At 47.2% G+C, this 26,141-nt stretch overlaps 1 protein-coding gene across 2 annotated transcripts; it reads left to right on the forward strand.

Annotated features, from left to right (window-relative positions):
• Positions 1-973: 973 nt before the first annotated feature.
• Positions 974-23,245, forward strand: DUSP10 (dual specificity phosphatase 10). Of its 2 annotated transcripts, none has more exons than XM_031596128.2 (4): positions 974-1,129; positions 1,983-2,822; positions 17,939-18,313; positions 20,884-23,245. In XM_031596128.2, the coding sequence occupies exons 2-4, from the start codon at positions 2,027-2,029 to the stop codon at positions 21,147-21,149; spliced, it is 1,437 nt and encodes a 478-aa protein (XP_031451988.2). In that variant the 5' UTR covers positions 974-1,129; positions 1,983-2,026; the 3' UTR covers positions 21,150-23,245. The 2 variants fall into 2 exon arrangements, with proteins under 2 accessions (XP_031451988.2, XP_089991145.1); XM_090135019.1 differs by lacking the exon at positions 974-1,129 and adding an exon at positions 1,179-1,242.
• The last annotated feature ends 2,896 nt before the right edge of the window (positions 23,246-26,141 follow it).

A 26,141-nucleotide genomic window follows, 5' to 3' on the forward strand; every position in this document is an offset into this window, starting at 1 on the left:
CCCGGGGCCGTTCAGCCTGGAGGAGACTGAGAGGGGATCTCATTGCTGTTTATAAATATCTAATGGGAGGAAGTCAAGCAGATGGAGCCAGGCTCTGTTTGGGGATACCCAGTGGCAGAACAAGGGGCAATGGGTACAAACTGGAGCATACAAGTTCCACATGAATATGGAGAAAACTTCTTTGCTGGGAGGGTGACGGAGCACAGGAACAGGCTGCCCAGAGAGGCTGCAGACTCTCCTCTGGAGATACTCAAGACCCATCTGGTTGCCTACGTGTGCAACCTGCTGTGGGGAGCTGCTGTACAGGGTTTTGGACCAGATGATCCCCAGAGGTCCCTTCCAACCCCTAGGAGGTGGCCTATCCTGCCAGGTGTGTAGAAATGCATTTGTTTTGAAGCGCTGTGTAAACATCCGGAAGAGGAATTGAAATGTTGGTCTGTGTTGCCTTTGTTTAATGGTGTGAACCAGGCTGTGGCTGCTTTGCCCAGCATCGCGGAGCACCTCGTGGTTATCGGACAGCAGGATGAATGGGGCACCTGTCTGTGGGCAGCGCTGGGTCTGTCACTCACAGTCAGCCTTCCCACAAAAACACAGAGTCGCATGTGGCTTCCCTTCACTTTTCTGCAAAGAGCATCTCGTGCAGGCTCACGGTGGTTAGAACGGGACTATTGGCAGACGCATCCAGCAGAAGCCTCTTAGGCTCAACTCCGCTCTACGTCATCGCACCCCTTCTTGCGGGGACGCGGTGCTGCTCGCCCCGAACTTGGAGATGTGCGGTTCCCGCGTCGCTCCGTCGCTCCGCTGCTCTGACAGCGCCGGGGCGCGAGAGGGGCGCGCGCCGCACGTCCGCGAAGAGCAGCTGCCGCCGCGGGGCGCGAGCCGGCGCCGCGCCCTTCCGATTGGCTGCCAATGACATCACCCGCCCCGCCCCCTTCCCCGCCCCGCTGCTCGCCGATTGGCCGTCGGGGCCGCCCGTCACCTCTCGCCCCGCCCCCGCAGAGCCGTACATTTACGCGGTAGCAAAAGAGAAAGTAACGAGGATGGTGCGGGTGGCGCGCGGGGCGGCGGGCGCGAGAAACAGCGGCGCGGGGCCGCCAAGAAGCGGGACGCACCGGAGCGCGCCGCGCCGGTGAGTGCGGGCGGGCGGATAGCGGCGCGAGGCCGCCGGAACACGAGGGGTGGAGGGGCCGGGCCGGGGGATGAAAGTTTGGTTCTGCGCTGCTTCGGTTCGCTGCGGTTATTGTATGTTTTCTCCCCTTTCTTTAGGGAGATGGGCTGTTTGCCCTTTTATTGTTGTTGTTCTAAAGCGTGTCGGGCAGAGAGGTTCCGCTCTCGGTTATCTTTTTTCTAAACAGCGAAAGCATGAGGGATTTTCCTCTCTTTCCTTTTTTTTTTTTTTTTTTTAGGGTTGCCCCCCGGTCCGCCCGCTGCCCGGCTCCGTGCGTTGGGACGCGCGCAGGGCGGGGGGAGCCCCGCGGGCGGCGGGAGCGCTTGCGTTCCGCCGAGCTGCTCGGAGCCCGGCGTTTCCTGCTTTCGGCGAGATTTTGTTCTTGTTTAACTCGGCGTTCAAGTTTGCGGCTGTCTCTGCGCGTTGAGTCAAAAGCCGATTTCATTCCGGCTCGCTTGAAAAGTTGCACGTTGCCGCCGACGCGCCGGGCTGCAGCGGTTGCCGGCCGTTCGCTCGCTGCGGAGCGCGGTGCTGCCCGCCTCGCGCCGGGGTGTCCGAACCGCCCCGCACCGTCTGCGTGCGGACCGCGGCCTCCTCCCGGCGTGCTGCTCCGCTTGCTCTTCGCGTACGTGCACGTAGCGTTGCTGCGAGGTTGGGAAGGTTCTTCAGCGAGCGGGCCGGCAGCCGTCAGCTTGGGTTGTGACCCGTGGGTGATGGGTGTCGGGGAAGCGATCCGTAGGTTTATGTGATGCGCTGATCTGTTTTCATCGCCTCTCTCCCCCCGCCGCTCTCCCCTCCCTTTCTTCTTTTGCAGGGGGATCTTGAGTTCTTCTTAATTTGCTAGCTCTCAGCCTCCTCATGCCTCCGTCTCCCTTAGACGACAGGGTAGTGGTGGCACTCTCGAGGCCGGTGAGACCCCAGGATCTCAACCTGTGTTTAGACTCTAGCTATCTGGAACCCGCCTCCTCTGCCGGCGAGAGCCGCCCCGGTCTGCTCGGCGCAGCCGTCGTGTCCGTCAAGACTGCGAATCTCACGTATATGCCCTCATCCAACGGCTCTGCCCGCTCCCTGAGTTGTGGATGCAGCAGTGCCAGTTGCTGCACTGTGGCAACGTACGACAAGGACGCTCAGGCCCAAGCCCACACCAGCACCAGCAGCGCAGCGGCCTCCCCGTCCTGCCCCGCCAACCAAATGGTCAACAGCAATGAGAGCGCCGGTGGCCTGAGCCCCCTGGGCGGGGTGGGCAGCCCGGTATCGGGTGGCGGCAAGCAGCTAGCCAGCATCAAGATCATCTACCCCAACGACCTGGCCAAGAAGATGACGAAATGCAGCAAGAGCCATGCGCAGAACCAAGGGCCTGTCATCATTGACTGCAGGCCGTTCATGGAGTATAATAAGAGCCACATCCAAGGGGCTGTCCACATCAACTGTGCAGACAAGATCAGCCGGAGAAGGCTCCAGCAGGGCAAGATCACTGTCTTGGACTTGATCTCTTGCCGGGAAGGCAAGGACTCCTTCAAGAGGATCTTTTCCAAAGAAATCATAGTTTATGATGAGAATACCAATGAGCCGAGCAGAGTGATGCCTTCCCAGCCCCTCCACATAGTCTTGGAATCCCTCAAGAGAGAAGGCAAGGAACCTCTAGTCCTAAAAGGTAATATTCCTCTTTGCCCCCCACTTGCTGTGTAAGCGTTCTGCCACACACCTTGCTGATGGTTGAGCTTCCAGCATGGCTGTGCACTTCTAGGAATGTCCCTGTGCCTCGAGACACAGCTGGCCAAGCATGTCTTCCATGGGCAGGTGGTGGAATGGGCCACTTGGCAGTGGTGAGGTGCTTGCCTTCCTCTGATGGTTGTCCTTGAGTAGTGGCGGGGTGGGTGTTGAACGAAGGAGGAAGCGTGCTTCCTGGTGGCTGGCTCTGTAGACAAAGAATTTCCCCCAGTGTTTTCTCGAGGTATTTATAGCCTGAGGGGCAAAGGTCCAGGAGAGTATACTTCTCTTTTAGCTTGCCAGACTGACCTTTACTTAGCAGCTTTATTTTAGTCTATGTTAAACTCAGCTCCTGGTGCTGGAGATGGGCAGAGGGACAGCAAATGAAGAACGATAAGGGAGACATTGCATCATTGACCAGCTGACAAAACTCAAGAAGCAGTCCAGTCTTGCTTTGGTGAAACAGGGTTAGAGTAATGGACAGAGGGAGCTGCTCCTCTAGAAAGTGGTCTGAAAGGGTAGTGATTATATGTGTGCGTGGATGCGCACTTCTGTGTTGGTTTTTTTCCTCCTTTAAAGGCTCATTTTGAAATGTATTTTTACCCTATTTCTTAATATTCTGGGGAGGAACAGTCCCACTTGCCCTGAGGTTGCATCCAAGGACACTTCCCTTTCTTCCCTTTATTTTGTAGCTCGTATTTATAACTATGCTGCCCTCTATAAATCTCTTTGCCCCTGGGTATTTATGCTATTTAGAGGCAGGGTTGATAGAGATTGGCTATGGTACTGTGAAGCTACTGGAGGGTTTGTCTGTAGGTAATTCACTTGAAAATAGTAACTTGTACAGAAAAGCCACCCTCCATGGTATGGTGAAAGTATGGGATGGTCTCATAGTTTAGTTTGTTTTCTCCCTTCATCTTCATGGCCGTCTAGGAGCTACAAGTCCAGTGCAGTACTCCTCTTTTAGCATATGCTGTGGAAACTTAAATTTCTTCTAGCTCCAGCAAGCACAAAGTTGCAGTGCTGCAGGTTCCCAGTATGCTTTTAGTGCCTGTCCTGTCGTGATGATGCCCTGTACCTGCGCAAAAGGGAGAGGTGCTCAGTTGAGTAAGGTTACCCCTGAGGTTCTCTCTCTCTAATGGCAGTTATTCTGTTGCAGAGTCCTTACAGCCAGACCTATGACTTGTACTGTGTGGTCTGCAGGTCTTCCTGCCTTTAGACAAGGCAGATGCTGAAGGTGTCTGTCTTCCACGTTTCTCTGTATCACTGAAGCTTCTACCACTTCAGGCTGTACCTGGAGCTGTGGGGCTGCTGGGCCCTGTGGGCTGGCTGTGGGCAGCCCTCTCTGAGGTTGGCCACCATTTCCTGGGTGCTGCACAGGGCTTGGCTGGGTGCTTGTGGGATTACTTGGGCTATTTTTGGTTTTCAGCTACTGAGAAATGTGAGCATCTGTTTCGAAGACCTGCTTAGGAGAAATCCCCTCCCTGAACTTCTTCTGCCAGCAGATCTGAGACTCTGCAAGTAGACAAAGGAAGCATAAATCCCTTGGGTTTTTTGGGTATAGGAATTGGCTGGACGAGGGCAAGCCTCACCTGGGGAAATAAGTGCTCCTGACATCACCTCACCTTCCTCCCTTCTCAAAGGAGCTCTAATGGAGGTCCCTTCCAACCCAGGCCATTCTATGGTTCTGTGAGTTCACCATGCACTAAAGCAGTGCTTAGGAAGGCTCTGCCTCATTTTCTGAGCCTGAGGAGCGGTGCTGGCCACACGGTTGTTCATTTTCCCCCCGTCAGATAGCATTTTTTCCATCACGCCCCAGCAGGCCAAGCGCTAACACCATGTGTGCATGCAGGCCTGTGGCTGCAGACACCAGAATGAAACCAGAGATAGTTCTTTGCCACTTCTTTTTTTTTTGGTTTGTTTTCCCCTCCTTTTTTGAGTGGTTTTTCTTGCTTGCTGTAATCCACTCCTAATTTATGACCAACCCATCTGATGCCTGTGTTGTGTTTGCAAACACTGGTTGCTAACCTAGCCGGCCAAGTTTATGTCCCCCTGATCCGGTGCCACGTTCTCCATCTTTGGTGCTGCCTGTCAGCCCGCGCTGCTCCTTGCCGCTGCGGTGTCACGTTGTGGGGGGAACCCGATCAGCAAACCCAGGGTTGGGTTACGGCCCCGGCTTACCGCTGTCCGGCAGCAGCATGGCCCTCGGTGTATTTAGGGTTAGGTGCCCCCACTCTTTTTAAGCACTGTTTCCAAAGGCCACACGGCTCTATAGAGAAATGCATGGACGGGGTGCCTGACTAGGCTCAAGTTAAAAAGAGGTTGTCTGATTTATTTTTAATGTAACAGACTGACATAAACTGATGCTGACAAGGGAGTGCTGGGCTTTACAGGGATTTTAAGAGCTGTGTGCCTCCCTTTGTGTCTCCTTGCTACTTCCTTTAATATGGAGTGTCATTTTCAATTAAGCTCTTCAGAAGCAAAGATTTGCTCTGTTCTTTGTTCAGAAGGCACAGCAGCATTTGGAAGACTGACATGACTATTTCATTTTTTACCAAAAAGGTATCGTGTTCTTCACATTGCTGTTACATGGGCTTTAGCAGCCTAAGCGATCAAGGGCTGAAGCTGCTGCTCGGTTCTATATGAAATATGAAGAATTCCTGTTTTTCCCCGTGTGCTCACAGCTGTTCTTGTTAGACTACGGTGTTCCATCCCTACTGAAACCTAAAGGCTTCTCTTTGTGTAGATGTGTCTTTTTTGTTCAGTACTGGGATGAGAGGAGGTACAAACAGTGATGGGAGCCCATCAATCACCCTTCCTGCTTGATGATGACAAAGCTGCGTTTTTTCCCAGGTTGGCTCAGAGGCCCAGTGCCCACTTTCCTACCCAAAGCCCAGCAGCACATTGTGGTGGGACTGTCATGGGGTAACAGCAGTGTATTTCTGCCTTACTGGAAGAATTTGCCATCCGTGGGTGCATTAGCTCATAGTGAAAGTGGCTTGCAGCTTTGGGCTTTTTGCATGCTTTAGTTTGCTCCTGGGACATAAAAATAGGAAGTGGGGAATGCTTTGGCATTCAAATGAAAAGTATTATTTTACACAGAATGAAGTGTTTAGGTTTGGAGTTGAGTGTCTCCTTTCAAGTTAAATTAAATCTACAAATGAACCGAAAATGAAAAAGTGTAGTGTCTGTGCCAAAACATTTCAACAGTTTTTTTAAAATGAGAGGAGTTGCCTTTGTCTCCCTAGCCAGTCCCTGGTGGTATTGGCTTCACCTTACCCATCTTCCTCTGCCTTGGAGACCCAGCTGTGGGAGCCTCATGAACCCACTGTTGCCTTGGGCTCAGTTTTTTTTAAAAACTCCTCTGTTTGACTGGGGGAAAGCCAATCCAGATCAAAGGTGTGATGTGAAAATTTGCTAATAATCCCAGTTTTCCTCTGTGCTGTGAAGTGGTGACTGGAGCACTGCAAGGGGCTTGGGGAGGAGCAGAACGGTGGTGATTACACGTTGTTACTTCTCTGTTCTTGTTCCTGATTTGAGGAGCTTTTTTAAACTCTGGTTTGCAGTCTTCTCATTGCTTGTCTAACAGGGAAATAAATTAAGTGGCTGGGTCTCGTTATAGCAAGGAGCACAGAACCTGCCAGCAAACCACTTCGTGCTCGCTGCTGTGGTCTAAGAATAGCTTCAGATCTCTTACCAGCGCTGAAGTCACCTATCAGAGAAGTTGAAACAACTACAAAGGGACCAAGAGACCTATAAAAGGAATACGTGCCTGCTTTACGTTGTCTTGTGTTAACTCAAAGGACTGTGATCAACTGCCTTTGGAATACCTGATGTTTTCATAATCTGTTGCAAACACATGATTTATCATTATTATGTAATCCAGCAGTGCCAGTGTTACTTTAAGCCCTAATTGAATTACACTGCAGAAGTGCATTCAAGAGTAGAACTTGACACAACGGTCAAAAAATCCAGCTGTCCAGCAAATATGTGCCTGGTGCTTATTTCCACTGGAGATCTCCACTGAATAATTATTAGGTCATGGCTGAAATAGGGAAATGTGTATTTTTAAGTGTTAAGTAATGCGTGAGATGCATCCAGTGTGTTTAAAATGTGTTCCCTGTGTGCTGCAGAGGAAATCTGGCCTCATCAGTCACTGGGGGAAAAACTGCTTCTTCACAGGCGGAGATTTCACCTTCGGTTTTCAGAGTCTGATTGCAGGAGCTTGAATACATTTGTCAGTAGTAGTATTTGAGGTTTGAGAAGTTGTTAACTAATACACATAGGCTTCTATTTTTGAGGATCTATTCATGCCTTTTTGTTTTTTTTCTCTTAAACAACAGCTGAGGTTTGTTCTTTTTTACTATGCTTAGGAGACTAAAAGTTTTTAGATTATCTTTGATTTACAGCACTTCTGAAGTGGGGGTTCAGTCACTTGCCTTTAGGCTATAACTCCGTCTTTACTCTATGGAAAAGCTCATTACAATTTCTTATTTACACCAGAAACACTAAAGTGAAAAAATGATATGAATGGGAACAGCATTCCCATAGTCTTAACACTCATCTATCTTGCACATTCATTAACCAACTGGGAAAGAAATTTTTCTTAAATATACAGTGTAAACTTGCAGGGCTATAGAAGTCATGCTCTGCAGAGAAAAAGATCACTGTTAATCTACTTAAAAGAAGACCTAGTGCTTTGTCACTCTGTGCAAAAGATAAGACCACGCGTGGTGCCTTGGCCTTGTTGGGAAGTTGCTGGTGGGCTCGGGGAACATTGGCTGCAGAGAATACAAGGCTGACCTGAGAATGACAACTGGCTGTTGACTGAAGCTTGGTGTCTAGCTATTCAGCTGGATCTGATGAGAGCAAGCTGGGGAGAGGTACCCTTTTGAGCACTGCACCTGCTTACTTAAGCTGGCAGGGCCTTCAGGGGTTTTCACTGTGAGCTATGGTCTTAGCCTGATGAATGTGTTGACAGTAGTTGGAGTGGTAGAGCTCCAGTGCGCACCAATGCCTTTGAGACTTGGCTGGGATGGAAGACCAGCCAGCAGTCCTGGCAGTGCCTCTGCGTCCCCTCTGTGGAGACAGAGAGGGAGGCTATTATGAGAAGCTCACCTGGAAGAGCACTGCCCCTGCTTTCAAAATGTTTCAGCATGGTTATTTCTGCAGCTGGAACGTCCCGGGGCAGTCATGATCTGTGCTGCGTGTTCAACTGGTGCTTTATGCCCCAGCAGCTTCAGCAGTGAATCTGCGGGGATTTTTAATGCCTTGTGACTTTTCAGTACAGGAAACTGCTTCAATTAATATCTGCGATGAAGGCAACCTCGTGCCTGGAAGCATCACAGCCCACTGGAGATGGTTTCAGTGCATCCTCCTACTGCTGTGAAAGCTGCTGGTTCCCCAGGAGCATGTGACCTCCAGCAGGTGGTCTCAGCATGGCTCTGGACTTGTACATAGATTCACAGAATCGTAGGGGTCGGAAGGGACCTCTGGAGATCATCTAGCCCAACCCCCTGCTAAAGAAGGTTCCTGATAGGAGATAGCAGCTTTTTAAGTGCTTAAAGGGCAGAGGAAGATAAGCAAATTCCTTTCCTGTGTGGTGCAGAAAAGGGGTATTCAGACTAGGGATAACTGTGACTAGGTACCAGGGCAGTCTCAGGGCAAGGGCAGCTCTGGCCAAGGCCACACAGTGGTCATTCTCTCACTTCTCACACAATAGGCGTGCTGTGAGGCCTTGGACAAGTCATTTTAATCTGTCTCGTTTTTCTGTTCCCTGCACCATTTGTAACACTGAGCTCATCTCTTATTTAGATCACCAGTTAAGTGCAGTGGACTCAGATCCATCCACAGTCACACAGCTCTGAAACAACACATCTGTCTTGTGCAGAAAGTGGGAGAAAGAATAACAGGCACCCTTTTCGCTTCCTCCCTTAGCAATGCATCCTTTCTAATGTAATACACTGTAGGTTCTGATTTGCCTGTTGACAGTTTTGTTGATTTAAAAACCTCAAGGTTCAGTTTTATTTCTCTGTTCTGGTGAACAGATTATCTCCTGGCTAAAAGCAGCTCAAGGTCTGGAAGGAGCACAAGCTTGTCTTCTCCTTCCACTTGTTTTTAGTGGTGCCCCTAAGAGCACATCACTACTCCCACGTTGACCTGAGCCAGCAAGTCTGCAAGAAGCCACCAGTGCCTTGTAGGAAAGGAGTATATAAACAGGAGGGAGAATTGTTACCCAAGGAGGTTGTGGATGCCCCATCCCTGGAGGCATTCAAGGCCAGGCTGGATGTGGCTCTGGGCAGCCTGGTCTGGTGGTTGGCAATCCTGCACATAGCAGGGAGGTTGAAACTACATCATCATTGTGGTCCTTTTCAACCCAGGCCATTCTATGATTCTCCCAGAGCAATGAGCCTCCTGTTGCTGTCGCTGCTTGTCTTCACATGAATTGCTATATTAAAAAGAAATATATACTTTTTTTTCCCCCATATATATTTTTGCAGTGGTTTTAAGAGATTAGGAAAATAGGTGAGAGAAGCTTGCTAATTGAATTGATTGTTGCCAGTTTATGTCAGAGTGAGATATTGAGGCTTAAGTAAAGCAAGTGGCCAGTAATGTTTTAAAGCAAAAGCTCTTGTTAAAGCTGTTGACCTGTATTATGCTAGTAATGGACTCTAATTCATCTTGGCTGTCGTAAGATATTGGGAGTTTTGTCCATAAACACTCAGTGTGATTAACCTCAAGGCAAACCATCATATTTTTGTAGATATTTTCCTCTTTGTTCTGTAAGGCAGTATTACATCTCTGTCAAGGAATAATACACTACTTATGCCTCCTGCAAAGTACTGTTATTTATTTATGTGTAGAGGCAAGACATAATTTAGTTTTGATCTAGCTGAAGACATTCCTTGTTTGATCGCTGTTTAATTCAGGCTTTTCTAAGTGTAAGTTTTCTCCTTCCCTTGATGCTGGAGTGTAGGTTCTAGCCATGCTTCCTTGCCCATTAGGACTGTTGTGTAATGCTGGGTATCCTGATGGCCAGGATGGACTGAGCTGCCAGGTGCTCAGCTTAGCAGCACGTTGGGGCTTAGGTGCCAGTTGGGCTGGCCCTGGTGTTGGTGGCAGAGTGGGGACTGCCTTGCATCTCACTGCTTCTGGTAGTTGGCTGGTTTGGATAGTATGGCACTAGGATATTTCAAGGCAGCTTCCTTTGCTGGATATGAAGAAAACTTCATATGCTTTGAAGCAGATTGCTGGAAAGTGTCAAATCAGTCCAGATATAATTTGTAGTCAAAAGGAAAAAAATTATTATTATTTTTTTTTTTAAAGAGGTTTTAGATCCAGCAGGAATTAATGGCATTCACTGGTGTGTTGTAGCAGAACCCTGCTTTCCTTTCACCCTGTTGCAATGTGTTGCCGGTGTTTCTGATGCAGAGGAGCAGTGGTTTGGGCTGGAAAGAAGCCTGCATTCATTCTCAGCAGAAACAGAACGGCTTGCTCGGTTGCTGGAGTGAAGCTGTCCTGAAGAGGTTGCCCTTAAAAGGGTAAAATGAATAAACAAATGACTGAACCATGAAAATGTCAGCCTTCTCTAAAACTTGCTAATTAAACAGAAACGTCCGCTCCTACACACCCAGGATTACAGACGTCTGAAACTGTGCTGAGGCCTTTCTCCCTCTTTGGATGCACCAAGCCCGCTGTGCTGCTTCAGTCCTCATGCATCCCAGAGCCTGGAGGTCCCATCCGTGCTGCCTCTGTGAAAGCAGACTTGTAACTCTTTGTCAATATAAAACCATTTGTGGTATCTTTATAACATGAATAGTTTCTGTTCCCTCCCCCATCACTTCCCCTGCCTCCTTTATACATAGCTTTAGCATTTCTCGATGACCTTTTTGTTAATATGATTTCCAATGGGAGCATTTCACAGTAGAAGTATGTATTCCTTCAGGGCTTATGCTGACATTTCCAGTGATTATTTAATTGGACTTCATGTTAGCTTAAATCCCCATGGGAGAGCATACTTTTGAGAAGTTGTAAAGTGTCTAATTTTGAGTTTCTGCTATAAATGCTTGCCCTCCAGGGAGGGCAAGTCCAAACCTCATCTGTCACTGTAAAATCGTCACAGTTTGGGATGTAGGACTTAATTTCTTGTTCTGAGTTACATTCTTGTATAGCTTGAGCTCCTCCTCTTACCTTTCTGATCACTCTCTGAGAATAACAAAATGCTTTGAAGGATGCTGTCTTGTGATGTGTCCCTCTCTCCTGTGAGCATTCTTTTTTATATTTTCTCCTAAATGGACAAACTCTATGCTTACTCAGTGTGTAGGGGACTTCCAGTTGCAAAACTGGAACTTCTGTCTTGAGTTCATATGTGTGGTGACTTTAGGAAGGGCTGGTGAGTTGTCCAGAAGCACTAGTGGCATCTCTTAGAAGAGCTGGCAAGGGAGGTATGTTGCTTTCATAGGTGGCTTGGGTGTCCAACTTCTGTTTGAAGCAAAACTATGTTTAAGACAAACAAACACATATTCATCTAGCTTGTTTCTAATTAGAACTAGCATGGGTGACCTTGTGCTTTCTCAGAAGAGAAAAAGCAACGGGATGACAGCTAGTGATGTGAAGAAGCAAGTCATATGTTCAGGTGTGGAAGGTATTGTGGATGGAAATGAGTGGAGCTGGGCAGAGCCTGTGTCCTTTGGCAGAGGGCAGTGCCTTGGGTGACCTCTCTCCTGCACACCTGGAATATGTCCTTCAGGGCAGCGAGTTGCTCTGTTCCTGGTGTGAAGTACTAGAGCAAAGTAGATAAGAGCAGGGGTTGCAAGAGACCAGCAGGAGAGGATGTATGGTGGGTGTGAGCCGCAGCAAGTTGAAATTAGGAATAATATGCAAACGTATGCGCATGTGCCTCCATGCTGGGGGACAGTGTAATTCTTTTTGTCTGGTCAGACTCTCAACTTTTCAAGGGGGTCTTAAAGCAGCTGGGTCAGGGATGTGCTTGTAGCTCCTCAGGGTCAGAACTCATCAATGAAACAGCATCTCAGGGTAGTTCCCACATGGAAAAAAACTGACCTCACAAGTTCTCTGGAATGCCTGGGCTTGCTTTTTTTGGGTATTTTTGTTTTGCTTTGTTTTGAAGTCTCATTGGCAGCTTGATTAGAGGGAGAGACTAGATTAGATTGAGTGTATCAAAGTGGAAGCTGTTCTTTGTGAACTATGTTTACTTTCAGTTTTTTGTTGTTTGTTTAAAGTTTAATCTTTCACGGCAAGGCTGATGCCAAACGCCATGTGGGTGATGGGGAAAGAAGCCCTGCTATGGGTGGTTTGAACCTCCTGCAGACAGACAAGAAGCCTGCCTGTAGGACTGGAAAGGAGACGTAACTCACATGCTGGTAACCACATGAATACAAAAATCTTTAGCTATTCATATCTGTGTGTTCTCCCACCACCAATTCTTCAAAATCAGTGTTGATTCTTGAGACCATTGAGGATACTTACATTGCAAAAGGATGGTGAATGAGGTTTCTGTTCTGAAGAGCTAAGTATGGTTGCAGTTATGTTTGGTTTTTTTTTTCTATTATTTAACAGCAAAAACATATGGGAACAGTCTTAGCATCATTGTATTTTCCTTGTAACCTTACTGAATTGAGATGTCAAGTGGGCTTGATGCCTCAGTCTCCATCCAGTGTTTTTTATGAAAACAAGCAAAACCCCCGTAGTTTTCTTGAAGTCAGAAGAGCTAGTTCTAATTTTGTTTGGTTGAACGTGGTTTGACAGGTCCCCACTAGTTATGGGAGAGGAGAATCGTCCTTCTCATCTCTTCCTGCTGTGTGAGCCAAATACAATATCTTCAACCACAGCACAACCCTTGAGCTCTCCACAGCAGTGAGCGTGAAGCTGGCCATGCTGAGGGGAAGGATGTCTGTCTTGGATAACAGGAGCACTCCTGCCATGCTGCAGTTAGCCCCATTTCACCAAGAGGTGTGGGAAGTGCTGTTCTCAGTAGCATTGCACATCATGTAGGCCTACTCCTGCTTGAGGCAAAAGCAGAGGGAGGCTGAGGGAGTACTGCAGGAGAAATATGTCATCTGATGGAGGTAGGACTGGCGGAGCTCTGGTTGGGTTAAAGCCCAGATTTGAGGCCATACATTTCTGCAGGCCATGGGTTGGTATTGTGAAGACATAATCCAGGCGGTTGTCCCATCTCGAGAGTGGCTTCGGCCACGACTGGCAGAGAGCTCTGCTTCAACCTCTAAAGCTGCTTTTCCCTTGGGGAGGGAAGCGAGCTGTGATAGATTTGCTGCTGAAAGCGCACCCAAGCATGCAGAGAGGATACACAACAGCACGACCCAGATGAGCTCATGCTTGCTAGCGGGTGCCTCAGCACACCCTGCACACGCGGTGGGAGCGGGGGGGTGGGCAGGGCCAGACTCTGCTGCCCACCTGGGGTGGCACAAGCTGGGCACCCCCAACCCGCAGCACACCTATTTGTATGGGCTCAAGTTGCATTTGCTTAACCTTGAGGCATCCTGCACTTTGAGTTGACTTGACACAAAGTCATCTGTTCATTAATAACACAGAAGCAGTTTAATTGTTGTCTTAGTGGAAAAATACATGAGACTGTCATCAGCTGTTGCTTCTGGCAATGCTTTCTGCAGTAATGTAAATAAATGAGGTCACAGGTTTAAAGGAACAGGCTGTACTCGCACAAATTCAAAGCGTCATCTTAAACGGATACGCACCAATTGCCTGAATGTCTTATATTGTGGTGCTGTGCTCGTGCCACAAACGTTAGCTGCTTAAAGCTGTAACATTTCGACCTTAAACACAGGCACATTTAGCCGTAGGGCTCAGTTTGTTGTGTAGGTCCTGTCGCTGTCACACAGAGCAGAGCTCAGCGCTGCCCTCCGCTCCCTGTGAGGAGCTGCAGCCGCCATCAGGCCTCCCCTCAGCTCCTCTGAGCAAACCCAGCGGCCTCAGCTCTTCTCACACACCTTGTCCTCCAGGCCCTTCTCCATCTTTCTCGGCCTCCTTTGGACACTCTCTGATACATCTTTTTCTGATAATTCACAGCCCTATGGGATTTCTGCTTTTGTTGCATGTGAATTTTGGTTTGGCGGTTTTGTTATGGTTTTGTTTTTTTTTTTAGGTTGCTTTGTGGTGTTGTAATTGAGGATGAGTGAATCCAAAAATCCATCTGAATAGCTTTCAAAGCTGTATAAAAGGTCTGTTTGTCTGTGGGGATCACGTGTTCTGTCTAAATGTGGATCCTGCATCTGCAATCTGTCATGTATAAAAAATGTTCCTGCTGTAACTGCAACAGGTATTGCTCTGTCAGGGCATTTTGTGCTGCTTGACTTTGCCTAAGCTGTCCCTACTGTGGGAGAGGAAGCAAGGTAACTTTAGTATGGGTTAAGAATCTCTTTCGAAGTAGGAAATATGTCAACTCTACTGAAATGTATCACAAAGCAAACCCTCGCTTATGTAGAATTTTAGAATATGCTGGTGGAAGGCACAAATCCCTTGCACAGAATGTGTGCAGATAGAACGTGTTGGTTTTGCTTTCTGTAAAGATGGCTGTTCCTACTGTGAGGTCATAGTCCTTTGCAAATCTGGTCACCGTGTTTCTACCGCACATTTTGTGTCTGCTTTGAATTATGCTCTCCTTTTCATGATGGCAAATGACAGCTGTTATTTGGCATGACTTCTGTGCCGTTTGCCCCTGCTTGATTTGCTCTGAGCTCTGGCTCCTGCCCAGCTGCTCACCTGGCCTCGAGAGCACAAAGTGGCTTCAGAGCTGGGAATATGCCCACAGCTGCTGCGTGGCAGGGGTTCGGGAGGCATCATGCAAAATGTCTGTGGGCAGGTGGTTGCAAAAGGCCTGAGCAAACAAGTATGAATAGCTGGAGTGTATGCAGTGCTGATTTGAAGCTTCCTAAAAGTTTTGACGTCTCAGACAATCCCTAGCCTGTGGTCATTCACTAACTGTTCTGGCAGGACAGAACAGTGGAATATTTCACGCAGCTCATGCAGTGATAACTGCAAACATCTCTGGCCTTTCAAATCAATGGTGAGCAGAAGCACTGCCTGCTGATGCGGTCACTAGATAGCAGGGCAGGCTGTCTGCTGCAGAGGTCCTGCTTCCTTCATTCCTTTCCTTATAGGAAAAAACACTGAATATCCAAGTGTGCTGGGCATCCTTGCATGCCTATTGCTTTGTTTGGGCGTGGGTAGGTTCAGGCTCCCTGACAACCTGCTCAGCAGCTGTTTTGGAGCAGCATGTGGGATGTTCTCTGTATCTGTGTGAGAGCTGTCAAACGGGCTGGATGGTTCAAGCTTTTAACCACGCTCTGGTCGTTAAAGCTATGTGATATCTTCAAAGATGGAGAAGATGGGTTACAAGCATAGCATTCTGTAATAGTGTAGCTGGCATGTCTGCTAGCATTTTGCTTAGTCAGTGTGTTGCTTGAGAATTTGAATGTCCTACTGGAGGTGAGCACACAGCTGCATGTGAGCCCCATGGCTGGAGCTCAGCACTACCATGCATGCCACTGGTTCTTCCCAGTGGATGTGTTGCCTGTCTGCTGCAGCTGCAGTGGTGAAGGCTTTCTGTATTACAGTTAGCAGCTGAAAATCTGCTTTTAAAACTCAGCTTGCTTGTGTGCTGGTGAGAGGCTTCTCACCCATGTGTTGTGCCCATTTTTACATTTCTTTTTCCCTCTGTGACTACATCTTGTTGCATCCTTTCTGGACACCCATTCTTGTCTATTGCTCCATTGGTTGGGGGGTCTGAGGCAGTTCAGGTTAGTGATCTTCTCCAACTAATGTCCTGGGAGGGAGCTTACTCTAAGTTCTCCAACTCTGCTGTGCGCTTAGGGAGGCTGGTGAAGTGTGATGTCTTAAGGAGTGCAGCTCTGAAGAGTGCTGAAGCAGAGTGGTTCAGCCTGTGGCTGCTGGCTCCCAGAAAGCTGTGACAGAGGTGGAAATTGAGAACTGACCCCAGGGCCACTGGAGCTGCTTATTCTTAGGATTGGTTCTTGGGGACCCCACGTGTACTGAGCATTTTTTGAACAATTATTTAAGCTGAATGGATTGCTTGCCTGTGCAAAAACAGTGTAAGTGTTGGAGTAGGGTTGGGTTGACAGGAATATAGTCAGGGTTCAGCCTTTAGCCTAGGCTGTTGGTTTGGGTGAGATGGCAGATGGCCATCATCATGGTGACCCTGGTCTTCTCTGTTGTTCTTGAGCAGCCTGCAAAGACTTCTCAGCCTCCATAAAGACCGGGCAGTGTAGTTTGCAGATGAGCTCAGACTTTTGTCCTTGCCTTTTCTTCTGCCCTGTGCCCTGTTACAACAGCTTTGTGAACAGAGATCTTTAAGGCAGATGTGTTTGTGCTTTTTCCAGTAAACTGCAGAAACAGCTGATGATAAGCATGCTTTTGATGCATGGGAAATATTCTGCATTTTGAGAACGATTCATGGATTTCTGGGAAAGTTAATTACTAGCAGTATGTGAAGGAGAGGAGGAAGGTGAGATTAGACAGGCCTGAGGGCTTCTGTAGCACTGTAGCATGCTGCGTCCTGGTGTCCATCCAGAAGTGCCCGGATGTGGAGGCACTCAGACCTGTCAGGTGTGTGGCCAGGCCAGTGGTTTTGGTGCTGTCTGAAGGATGGGAACTCACCTGCCCTTGTGCAGAGGAGGGGACTGAGTTGGGGGGTTGCTTGAGGAGTGGAGAATACATGAAAGGAAGCAATAAACCTCCTTTGTGCAAAGAGTGGAAGGTGAGTTATGGCCACCTGCCTTCAGCAGAAGGACCCAGGGCTGCCTGCGTATTGCGAGCCTCCAAAGGAAGGTCTGGGATTTAAAGTTCACCCCTGCCATAGAAGTGAGGTCTAACTGTGCTTGTTTCCCTCTTGTTGGCCAATTGCAGGCATATAGATAGTGTACATGGGTTGTAGCTGGGCTTCCCCATTCTCAAAGCTGGCTGTGGCCTGGTGAGGGGCACTAGTGTTGTCAGGTACAAAGATGGGCCCTGGGTGAGCACTGGCACTGAGGTGTTGGAGCTTCAGTGCTCAAGAGTTGGGTGTTTTTCTATCTGAACCAAAGCCTGCGTGACAGCTTTAAAGTCTTCCTTTTGCTAGATCATTGTGAAAGAGCATGGAAAAGGCAAATAACCTTTTAGGAGGGGGAAAAAAAAATAGCAGGATGGTGACATTCAGCATTTGTTTTGGCTGGAGTAACTCTTTCTAGTAATCTACGTGTAGTTTTCCCCTTCCTGGAATTTTTTGGCTTTCATTTAACGAAGTGCAGTTGAGCCCAAGCGCTTGGCTGGTCTCGGCACAACACGTGGCCCCATGTACCCTGCTCCACCAGAAACCCACATGTCTGTGGGCGGCAGAGGGGTATGGCTGCCCTTCTCCTCTCTTCCCAGGCGCGGAGGCGAGCCACCTGTTAACATTACATCATTGGCTCCCAACAACGCCGTCGTACCAAAGGCCCGAAACAAAGTGGTTCTTCTTGTATTGTTTGCACTCAAAGAGCTGATGTCATGCCAGCTGATGTCATTGTGTGCTTTGTGTAATTGCTATGGAAACCGGGCAGGTGGGGAGCCCAGGGCTGATGTAATTGACGAATGAGGTGTAGAATGAAGCTCTGCTTTTCTTCCTAGTTCTGCAGAGCTGCCCTCCTGGAGGGGGGGCGGAAGGGGAAGAAAAAAGGGAGAAATTCTGCTTGAAAAAGCCAGCAGTGTGACTTGCAGTAGAGCTAGGGGAACACAAGCCAAAAAAGTGACTTCTCCCTGCCCCCTCAAATCCATTTCCCAGTCCATATTAATGTCCTAAAAATAACCTCCTAGATATATTCAGGCAACTGGGACAGAAAAGGGAGAGCTGTTTGCCCCATGTTAGGCAAGCACCTTGGTTGTTTTCAAGGTGTGGCATTGCTCTGTCTGACTACGCGGGCATGTGCTGTTCTCAGGAGTAAAGGCTGCGAGGCTGCATGCGGTCCCCGAGAGCTGCGGGTGCCCTATAGAGGTCTCTAATCAAAATATCTACTCGGTCTCTCTCCCCAGGAGGACTCAGCGGTTTCAAGCAGAACCACGAAAACCTCTGCGATAACTCCCTCCAGCTGCAAGAGTGCCAGGAGGGGGGAGGCAGCGGTGCATCCGCAGTGCCCCCCACACTACCTCAGTCCATCCCCACCACGCCGGACATTGAGAATGCCGAGCTCACCCCCATCCTGCCCTTCCTCTTCCTCGGAAATGAGCATGACGCTCAGGACTTGGAGAAAATGCAGAGGATGAACATAGGCTATGTAATCAACGTGACCACCCACCTGCCCCTGTACCATTACGAGAAAGGCATGTTCAACTACAAGCGGCTCCCGGCCACTGACAGCAACAAGCAGAATCTCAGGCAGTATTTTGAAGAGGCTTTTGAGTTCATTGGTAATTATCCTTGGCTGGAACTACTTTCTCCCCACTCCCCCCCTCCCCTCACCTATTACAAGAATCTGGAATGAATTTTATGCTTTGCTAACTACCCTGAAGGCTGTGTAAGGTCACATTTACTTTTGTTTAGATTGTCAGAAATACTGAGCACCTCATGTTTCTGCTGATTCTCATTTCTGGCACATCTGACTAAGTAGCCCAGAGGTACAATTTTATCCATTGATAGCGATGCCTACCTCTAACCCTTCAAATTTTGGTCTTTTCCACCCCTGCTTCTCCCAGCTGAGATTTTTGTCATTCCCTCTTCGTGATTCCTTTGCATTTCCTAGTCTTCACAGTGGCTTCTGGCCAAATTTTTGTAGTAACTATTTTTAATGACAGCTGAGTCTTCCCTAACTCAGTTTTATGAGAGAAATGAAAAACTTTCACACTCCGCATATTTTATCATTAGATTTGTAACTTCAGTGTAAGTGTGGGTGGGTGGATAGCAATGAAAACTAGTATTAATAAGCTTCAAATTCCTGTAGGCTGTGAGACAGTTCACTGTGAAAATGCAGCTCCATCTGAAATTGGGGAGGTAGCTGAGGAAATGAAATTACTGTGTCAATCTGAACCTTGCTGTGATTCACGCAGCATATGCCTCATCCAGTTTGGTTGGGGGGGCTGTGCCTTCAGCTCTGGTCATCTCTACTAAGCCCAGACAGCCTTTTTAAGTGGAGCTGGTCATTGAGGACGTTAAGTAATACTGAAAACTTGTGAGGACCTTTTCTTGCTCTTGTCTGTGTATTTGTGGGCACAGCTTCCTATAGTGTACACACAGAGCTCAGCCTTTTGCAGCACTGTGAATGTCTGCTGGTGTTTATCCAGTAGCAGTTCACGTGTTTAGACGTTTCCTGAAACATCAATAGTTCAGGTTTGATAGTGAAAGCCAAGATGACAAAAGCATACTTCTTTGCCACATCACAGCTTAGGTCCTTAGCTGACACCATGGACTTAGTGAAGTGGACTCAGGTCTGTCTTCCTTGATTCCTGCTCTCAAAAATAGACTGTTTATGGCTTCTGGGTGAGAGCATTTGTGCACAGCTCCTCTGGAAATTGAGCCTGCTTGTGCTGGCTCTGTGGGGTGCTCTTGAGCTCACCAAGGATCCAGCCCTGGTCGTGCAGCTGGGGCCTAGGGTGGAAAACCCAGGCTTAGCATATTCTGGTCCCTTCTGCCTTGGTGCTGGGTCTCAGTGCTCTTGGGTGCTGCTGGTTCTGGCTGTGTTCTGGTTAGCAGGAGATCATCATGCAGCTTACTTTGTCTCAGTGAAGCTGAGTAAACAGAACACTGCTTATACTGTAGTTTTGATGGCAGGCAGCATTAGTACTCAAATACAACTCAACATTAGAACTGAACAACTCAAACTCTTAAGTTACATACTGTATGGTTTTTTTTAATTGGTTTGATGACCTTACTAAGGGCAGAGAAAACAGCCTTGCTCTGAAAACATTTAGAAAGTATTTTGAAACCCCTTTTGCTTTCCTCTTCAATAATTGTAGCTTGAGGGGCTAGCTTTGTTTTTAATAAACAAATATTTCTCCATTGAGGTTTTTCTCCTTAGCAAATTTAGCTAGCTGAGGAAGTTACTAGTCAAAGTTTTCCCTCCCTCAGGGTAAGCTTTTTTAATTTCATTTGAGACAATAGGGAAATATGTAAACAGTTGGTCATTGGCATGTATCTATTTAAATAAATTAGAAAACAAACATAAGTTTAGTTAAGATTAAGGGCATAGGAAGTGAAGCTCAAAACGTGTGTTAAAAAATGTTTGGAGTTTTGAGTTTCTTAAATACTGACTGATAGAAACAATTCAGCTTCCTTTAAGTTTTTGTAATACAGGTGGAACTTGTGGAATAAGATGCACTTTACTCTTTGTGGGTTTGGACTCACACCAAAACCTGCAAGCTAACTTCATGTTCTCCTGATTAATAAAAGGAAATAATACACTGAAATGTCACATCTTGAAAGCTTTAACTTCCATTTTCAAAGTAAGCTGTGGGAAATGAAGATGCCATGGCAGTGACTTCCTCCTCTTTCCTGGGTCCTGTGCTTCCAGGAGCTTTTTTCACTCTTGCATCTCTCTGTGCAGATGATATGTTTTGGTGGAGAGCACATGTACATCTGACTGCACATGTGTGTTTTCCTTTTCCTTTTTCCCCTCGTTCTTTCCTTGTTGCTCCTAGAGAGATGTTTGGGAAAGGTAGCCTTCGGCAGAATGAGGTGCTCCAATTGTTAAGGGGCAAAGATGACAACAGCCTTTTCCCAAATGAAAGGTGATTAAAATTGGGCTGGGAGGCAAAGATTCATTTGAAACAGACAGAATTTGCTGTGCAGACTGGCCTGTGTGCTTCACATGGAGTAGCCTTGATTCCCTAAAGGAGGGTGGACTAGAGAGGAAGAGAAGGAGGTGCTGCTGTGCTTCAAGCCAAACAGAGCAACTTTTCACATCAAGTTGCTTTTCACTGCACTGAGCTTTGCTAATTTACTAAATAGCAGAAATCTTACTTCCTTCTGTTTTTCTTGTTTTCAGAGGAAGCCCATCAGTGTGGAAAAGGTCTCCTCATTCACTGCCAGGCCGGAGTGTCCCGATCTGCCACCATAGTTATTGCGTACTTGATGAAGCATACGCGCATGACCATGACGGATGCCTATAAATTTGTAAAAGGCAAACGACCAATCATTTCCCCTAACCTTAACTTTATGGGGCAGTTACTGGAGTTTGAGGAAGACCTAAACAATGGCGTCACACCGCGAATCCTCACACCGAAGCTGATCGGTGTAGAAACTGTTGTGTGACGGTGAAGCTGCAAAGAGGTGGTCAATGAAGGGGTTAACCTGTTCTTCACCTGATTTAGGGCAGTGAGGGGTGGGCTGTGGGGTTTTTTTGTTTGTTTGTTTTTTTAGCTTTTGGGTGGGGAGGGGGTTGCAGCAAACTTTTTGTGAATAAAAACCTTTTTTTGTAAGGAAAGGTTTTTAAAAGAGATCCAAGAACTTGGCCATGTTTGGGATGCGGTTGTGATTTCGTTCCCGGGCACTGATAGAGCAGAGAAGCTTTGGAGCAAAAGGAGTACTTTTTAAAATCCAAAAGCCAAGAAGAAATATTGGGCTTTTTGTTGTTGTTGTTTTTTGTCGGTTGGTTGGTTTTTTCCTCCTCCTCCTCTCCAGCTACTCGTAGAGTTTATGGCTAAGTAGTCTGTGCAGGTTCATAGACTGAAGAAACCTAAGTTGAAGACAAAACACAAACAGCCAAAACAAAGCAGAAAAAACTTGCTGAAGCATGAGGGCCTTCGTTCTGCAAAGGCGTTGCTACAGATCACCTAGCAAATCGCTCACTGACGCAAAGGAGATCAGAGCAGCTTAAAAAGTCTGCAGGCACTTTTCACACTCCTGACTCAAACTAAAGAAGAAAAAAAAGGTTTATTTGGTGTGTTTCATGTTCCAGTTCTATTTTTCTATTTTGGGGTGTAAGGTTTTAACAGAAAGGGACTTTGATCATTCTATGCCATATGCCTTCACTGGCTTCTTGTGCAATAATAATTTGGGATTTGTTTTGAGTATTCAATCCAATTAGAGTTGGCTGCCCACTAATAATAAGATAATTTTTAAAGTCTAATAGTGCAATGGCAGCTGGCTTGGTTCAGAAGGGATAAGTGAAAGCAATTATTTTGTTCCTTTATATGATTTTGATCCTAGTTACAGTGCCATAAACCTTGTTACATATGTATATCAGAATGTACAAAAATCGAGAACGAGCAAAGTTTATTTAAAAATATTTTTCGCACAAAATATTGGTGTGTTTCAGTTGTCTATGTAAAAGAAATTTGATTATAAAAGCAAAAAATCCTTTGGGAAATGTGTGTCCTTTTATTTCTTTAGCAGTTTTTCATTTGCTTTCTGTCAGATGGGCTTTTGGTTGTGCTTGATTTTTTTTTGGGGGGGGTGTTTTTGTTTGCCTTTTCTTTTGCAGCATACAATGCCCATTGACAAAGCTGATACCTTTTGTTTGACATCTCTTCTTCAGTGTCTTGTTCCTGTCCTCTGCTGGTGGAATGTGTTTTCTTTATTTCTTGCTGTACTCTTGCATCCCTTGCTTTCAGTAGCCGTGTTTTTATCTCCTGGAAATACATCAAACTTGGAGCTGTTCAGATGAATTTGCATGACCGGGGTGGGCTTTTTGGGACAGACCTACAGCTCAACAGTTATTTAAAAAAAAAAAGAAATAAACATTTTCCAATGATTTCTTTTCATCTTCCTGCAATTAGCTTACCTTCTGTGTTTCAGAACTAGTTTCTAGAGAGAGATGAGTGTCCTTCTATTTGTTTGGTTTGCTTTTTTTTTCCCCTGGCCTCTCCAAAGCCTGCTCCTTTAGCAGTTCCATGATCACTGGTCCTGCTGGAATTTTTCCTTCTCTTTGCCCACTTTTCTTTTATCCTTTCCCTTTTCCAGTTGTGTCACTGTTAAGTGTGGTGTGTATTGCAAGGCTTCTGCCCAGCAATGTCCCTTAGGTGGCTGACTTCTTTTGCTTTCTTTGTTTGTATTTTTTTTTTTCTTCAAATTAATGGTATGGTATAAACTGATCTCCTCCAGACTGTTACCAACTTAAAATTTCTTTGAGCCTAAAATGAGTTATAAAACATTTCTCGTACGATTCTGTTGTGCAAGCTGATATATCCCAGGAAGCCTCGTAGCTGTGAAGGTTTTTCCTAGGTGAAAACCAGTGTGGACTGAACCAAGATTAAAACAGGACCTGTCAGAAAACTTATGTATAATCACATTAGACATGTATATTTTTGTGGACATTTTACTTAAAATGTTGTTACTATACCGATATTTTCTTGAAACGTATCCCTTTATTAAATTATTTTTCTACTGGAACTGATTTTTTTTTCTTTCCTATGGTTGGTCCCTTCAGTGAGATGCTCTTGGCAGGGAGCATTACCCAGACTTCAGGCTCCAACTGCTGTGGGTTGAGGACAGCATGCTGCAGTGGGAAAAGACATCCCTCCCTAAAGATGGGCTTTCTTTGCCCTTGGGCTCAGCCTTTTTCAGCTGTTCTGCGTGAACTGCAGATGGCTGCACCTGGGTCAAGTTGTTAGTGGGCAGAGAGGAGGTTAAAAAAGCTCTTTGCTGCTTGCAGATCTGTGATTCAGAGGAAGGGAAAGAGCAGCAGGGCTGGCTGAGATTGTAGCAGCCTGCTTTACTGACAGTATGGATCTGCATGATAATGCTGGAGATCTACAGAGCAGGTGGAGTACACAACCTAGGACATGGCAGTCTTAAGCCTAAGGGGAGCAAAGGAAGACTAAATTCAAGACAAGACTTCAAGGCCCTTTGTTACTGGTTTGCTGGTGCCTTGCTCCTGCCCTCCATTTGCTTTGGGGAGAAAACAAGTCTGAGGTCCCTGTCCCACCCACTTGGCAGGTACAGCCTGGGAGTGCTTCAAGATGGAACAGTCATGGAGGCAGCATCTTGTATGGTCACAAGGTCTGCCAGCCAGTGGTTGTGGGAAGGTTTAAAGCACTCCCAGGAGCCGAGGGGGCTGAGGCAGGAGCTGTGAGGGGTATAGGGAGGCACCCGGCAGGCTGGGAGCACACAGGACTCAAGGCCTGACTGGCTGCAGCAGGGCTGGCTCTGGGCTACGTGCTCCCAGCAGGCTTCTCCCGAGGAAAGGGAGATTCAGTGGGGAGAACAGAAATATACTATCTCTTGGCAGAGTTAAGGAGGTGATTAAAGATTATGAGTGGCTGATGGCTGGCTCATTAGCAGGTGTCTATTTTCATGTGGCCTGTTTGCCCTCCTGCAAGTACACAGGTGTTGACCAACATCAGGTTTACAACAGTGGGAGCACAGCCTGACATCGGGAGCTGATGGGAGAGCGGGGGATTGCACAGAGCACGTCTGGGCATTCTGCTGGCAGTGGAAGAAGCCGGCACAAGCCATGCTGTGGTCTCATGCCACTAGACCCCAGGTCCTCCTGCTGGTGAGGGCATTGTTGGTCAGCCTGCTCAGCTGAGCACCACACCTGCTGAGGGGCTGCCTTTCTCTTAACAGCCCCTGCATGTCTTCAGGCACCCTGAAGGGGTCCTGGTTTGATTTGATGATTGTCCAGGCAGCACTTCTCTCCAAAAGGCCAGAGACTAAAGTCTGCAGCAATCCCTGCTTAGAGCTATTCTGTTACTGGGCAAGGGATGTTGTGAGGTGAAGCAATTACACATCACAAGCACCTGCTGAACAGCGTGCAGGTCTCTTCAACTCATGTTCTCTAGGGTGGGGAGGCCTAGCAGGTGTGTAATGAGCTGCAGCTGAGCCTAATCAGTGTGAGATGCAGAAAACCTGCTGGTGAGTCAGCACTGATCTTTTTGTGCCTTTGTGGAGACAGTGTGCTGGAGTCTACAGAAATACAGCATGTCTTAGGAAGTCTGAGCTTGTGTCGAGTTTTGTTGGACCTAGTCGGGCTCAAGCCCATCATCAGGAGTTGCTCTACTCTTTGTTGCGTCTCCAGGCAAGCAGCGTTGGATTGTTGCAGTGAATTCCTGCCTTAAGATTGGCTTCATCTCAAGGACAAGAGAAGACGACCTCAAGGTTGGTGCCTGGGGATAACTGCTGCTGTATCTCTGATAGGGAGTGTTTGGTACAGCAAGAAATACTTAAGAGAACTAATATTAATTAGGGAGTAAATTAAAACACTGTAACACAAACTACATCTACTAGTTGAAGGCACTAAGCTAGAGGTTAAATGTAATTTGACTCATGTACTTTGACTTTACATTTCTTGCTGTACCCTACCTCTTTTGATTGTCTATATATAAGATGTGATGTAAGAGAGCATGGGTTTATCCTGAAGATTTATTTGTGGTGGAGAGGTGAAGGAGCTGTCTGGCACTTGAGGTTTTTGTATCGGGTTGCGCTTTTGGCACACAGTGGAGCGTTTGGAAAAGATCACATCATAGAGTGCAGTGGTCAGCTGCTGTAAGGATGGACAGAGGTTGTGTGTGATGCAAGGGCTCTGAGTAGAGAGCCACTGGGTTTGGAAGGTCTTGCTGTACTACAAGGCATGCTTAGGTGTAGAGCTATAGTAGAAGCTGCCATGAGAACGTGTTGTGATCACTGGTAAAATTCATTGAGGTGATGGAAGAGGACACTGGAATGAAAAATGGTGAGGTATTGGCAGACTGACTGAGGAATTATCTAAAGGTGTTTGTTTTTAAAGGTCTATCCAACAGTCTTGTACAGAGCTTTGGCCTGGTAGCAATTATCTGGGAGCTCTTTTTAATGCATGCAGGTCAAGTGTAGAGTTGTGCATGTGCCTCAGATTGCTTGGCCCTGTCTCCTAATACTCTGACATCCGAGGCCATTTTGTAATGATTGGCTTTCATTGGGAGTTAGGAAGGTGCTGAGGAATGTTCTGCCTGTGCTGTTCTTTAGCTGCTCTGGGCTGGGGTCCCTGATGTAGCCAGTGGGAATTTGCAAGCAGCAGACGAGCTGCTACTAGCTGAATCAGCTGAGCTCCTACCTGTGTAGAGCTACTAAAAATCTCAGAAAGCTTACAATGAGAGCTCAGTTGTTCCTATGCATTTTTTGTCTGTTGCAAATATATAGCCTTTCTAGTCTAGACAGATGCAATGATTACACCTTTGTATAAAGCACGGTATGGCTGCAATACATGGCATTAGGATTCTTCAGGAGCTCTTCTCTGACCTTAAGGTTTGCTTGTGTGTGTAAATTACCCTGTGGAAGCAGAAGGTGAGTACCCAACCTTTATGGAGGTGGTGTTCCCCTTGTTTTGTG

This window comes from Phasianus colchicus, chromosome 2 (assembly GCF_987193195.1).
Source record: "Phasianus colchicus chromosome 2, bPhaCol1.hap1.1, whole genome shotgun sequence".
NCBI lineage: Eukaryota > Metazoa > Chordata > Aves > Galliformes > Phasianidae > Phasianus > Phasianus colchicus.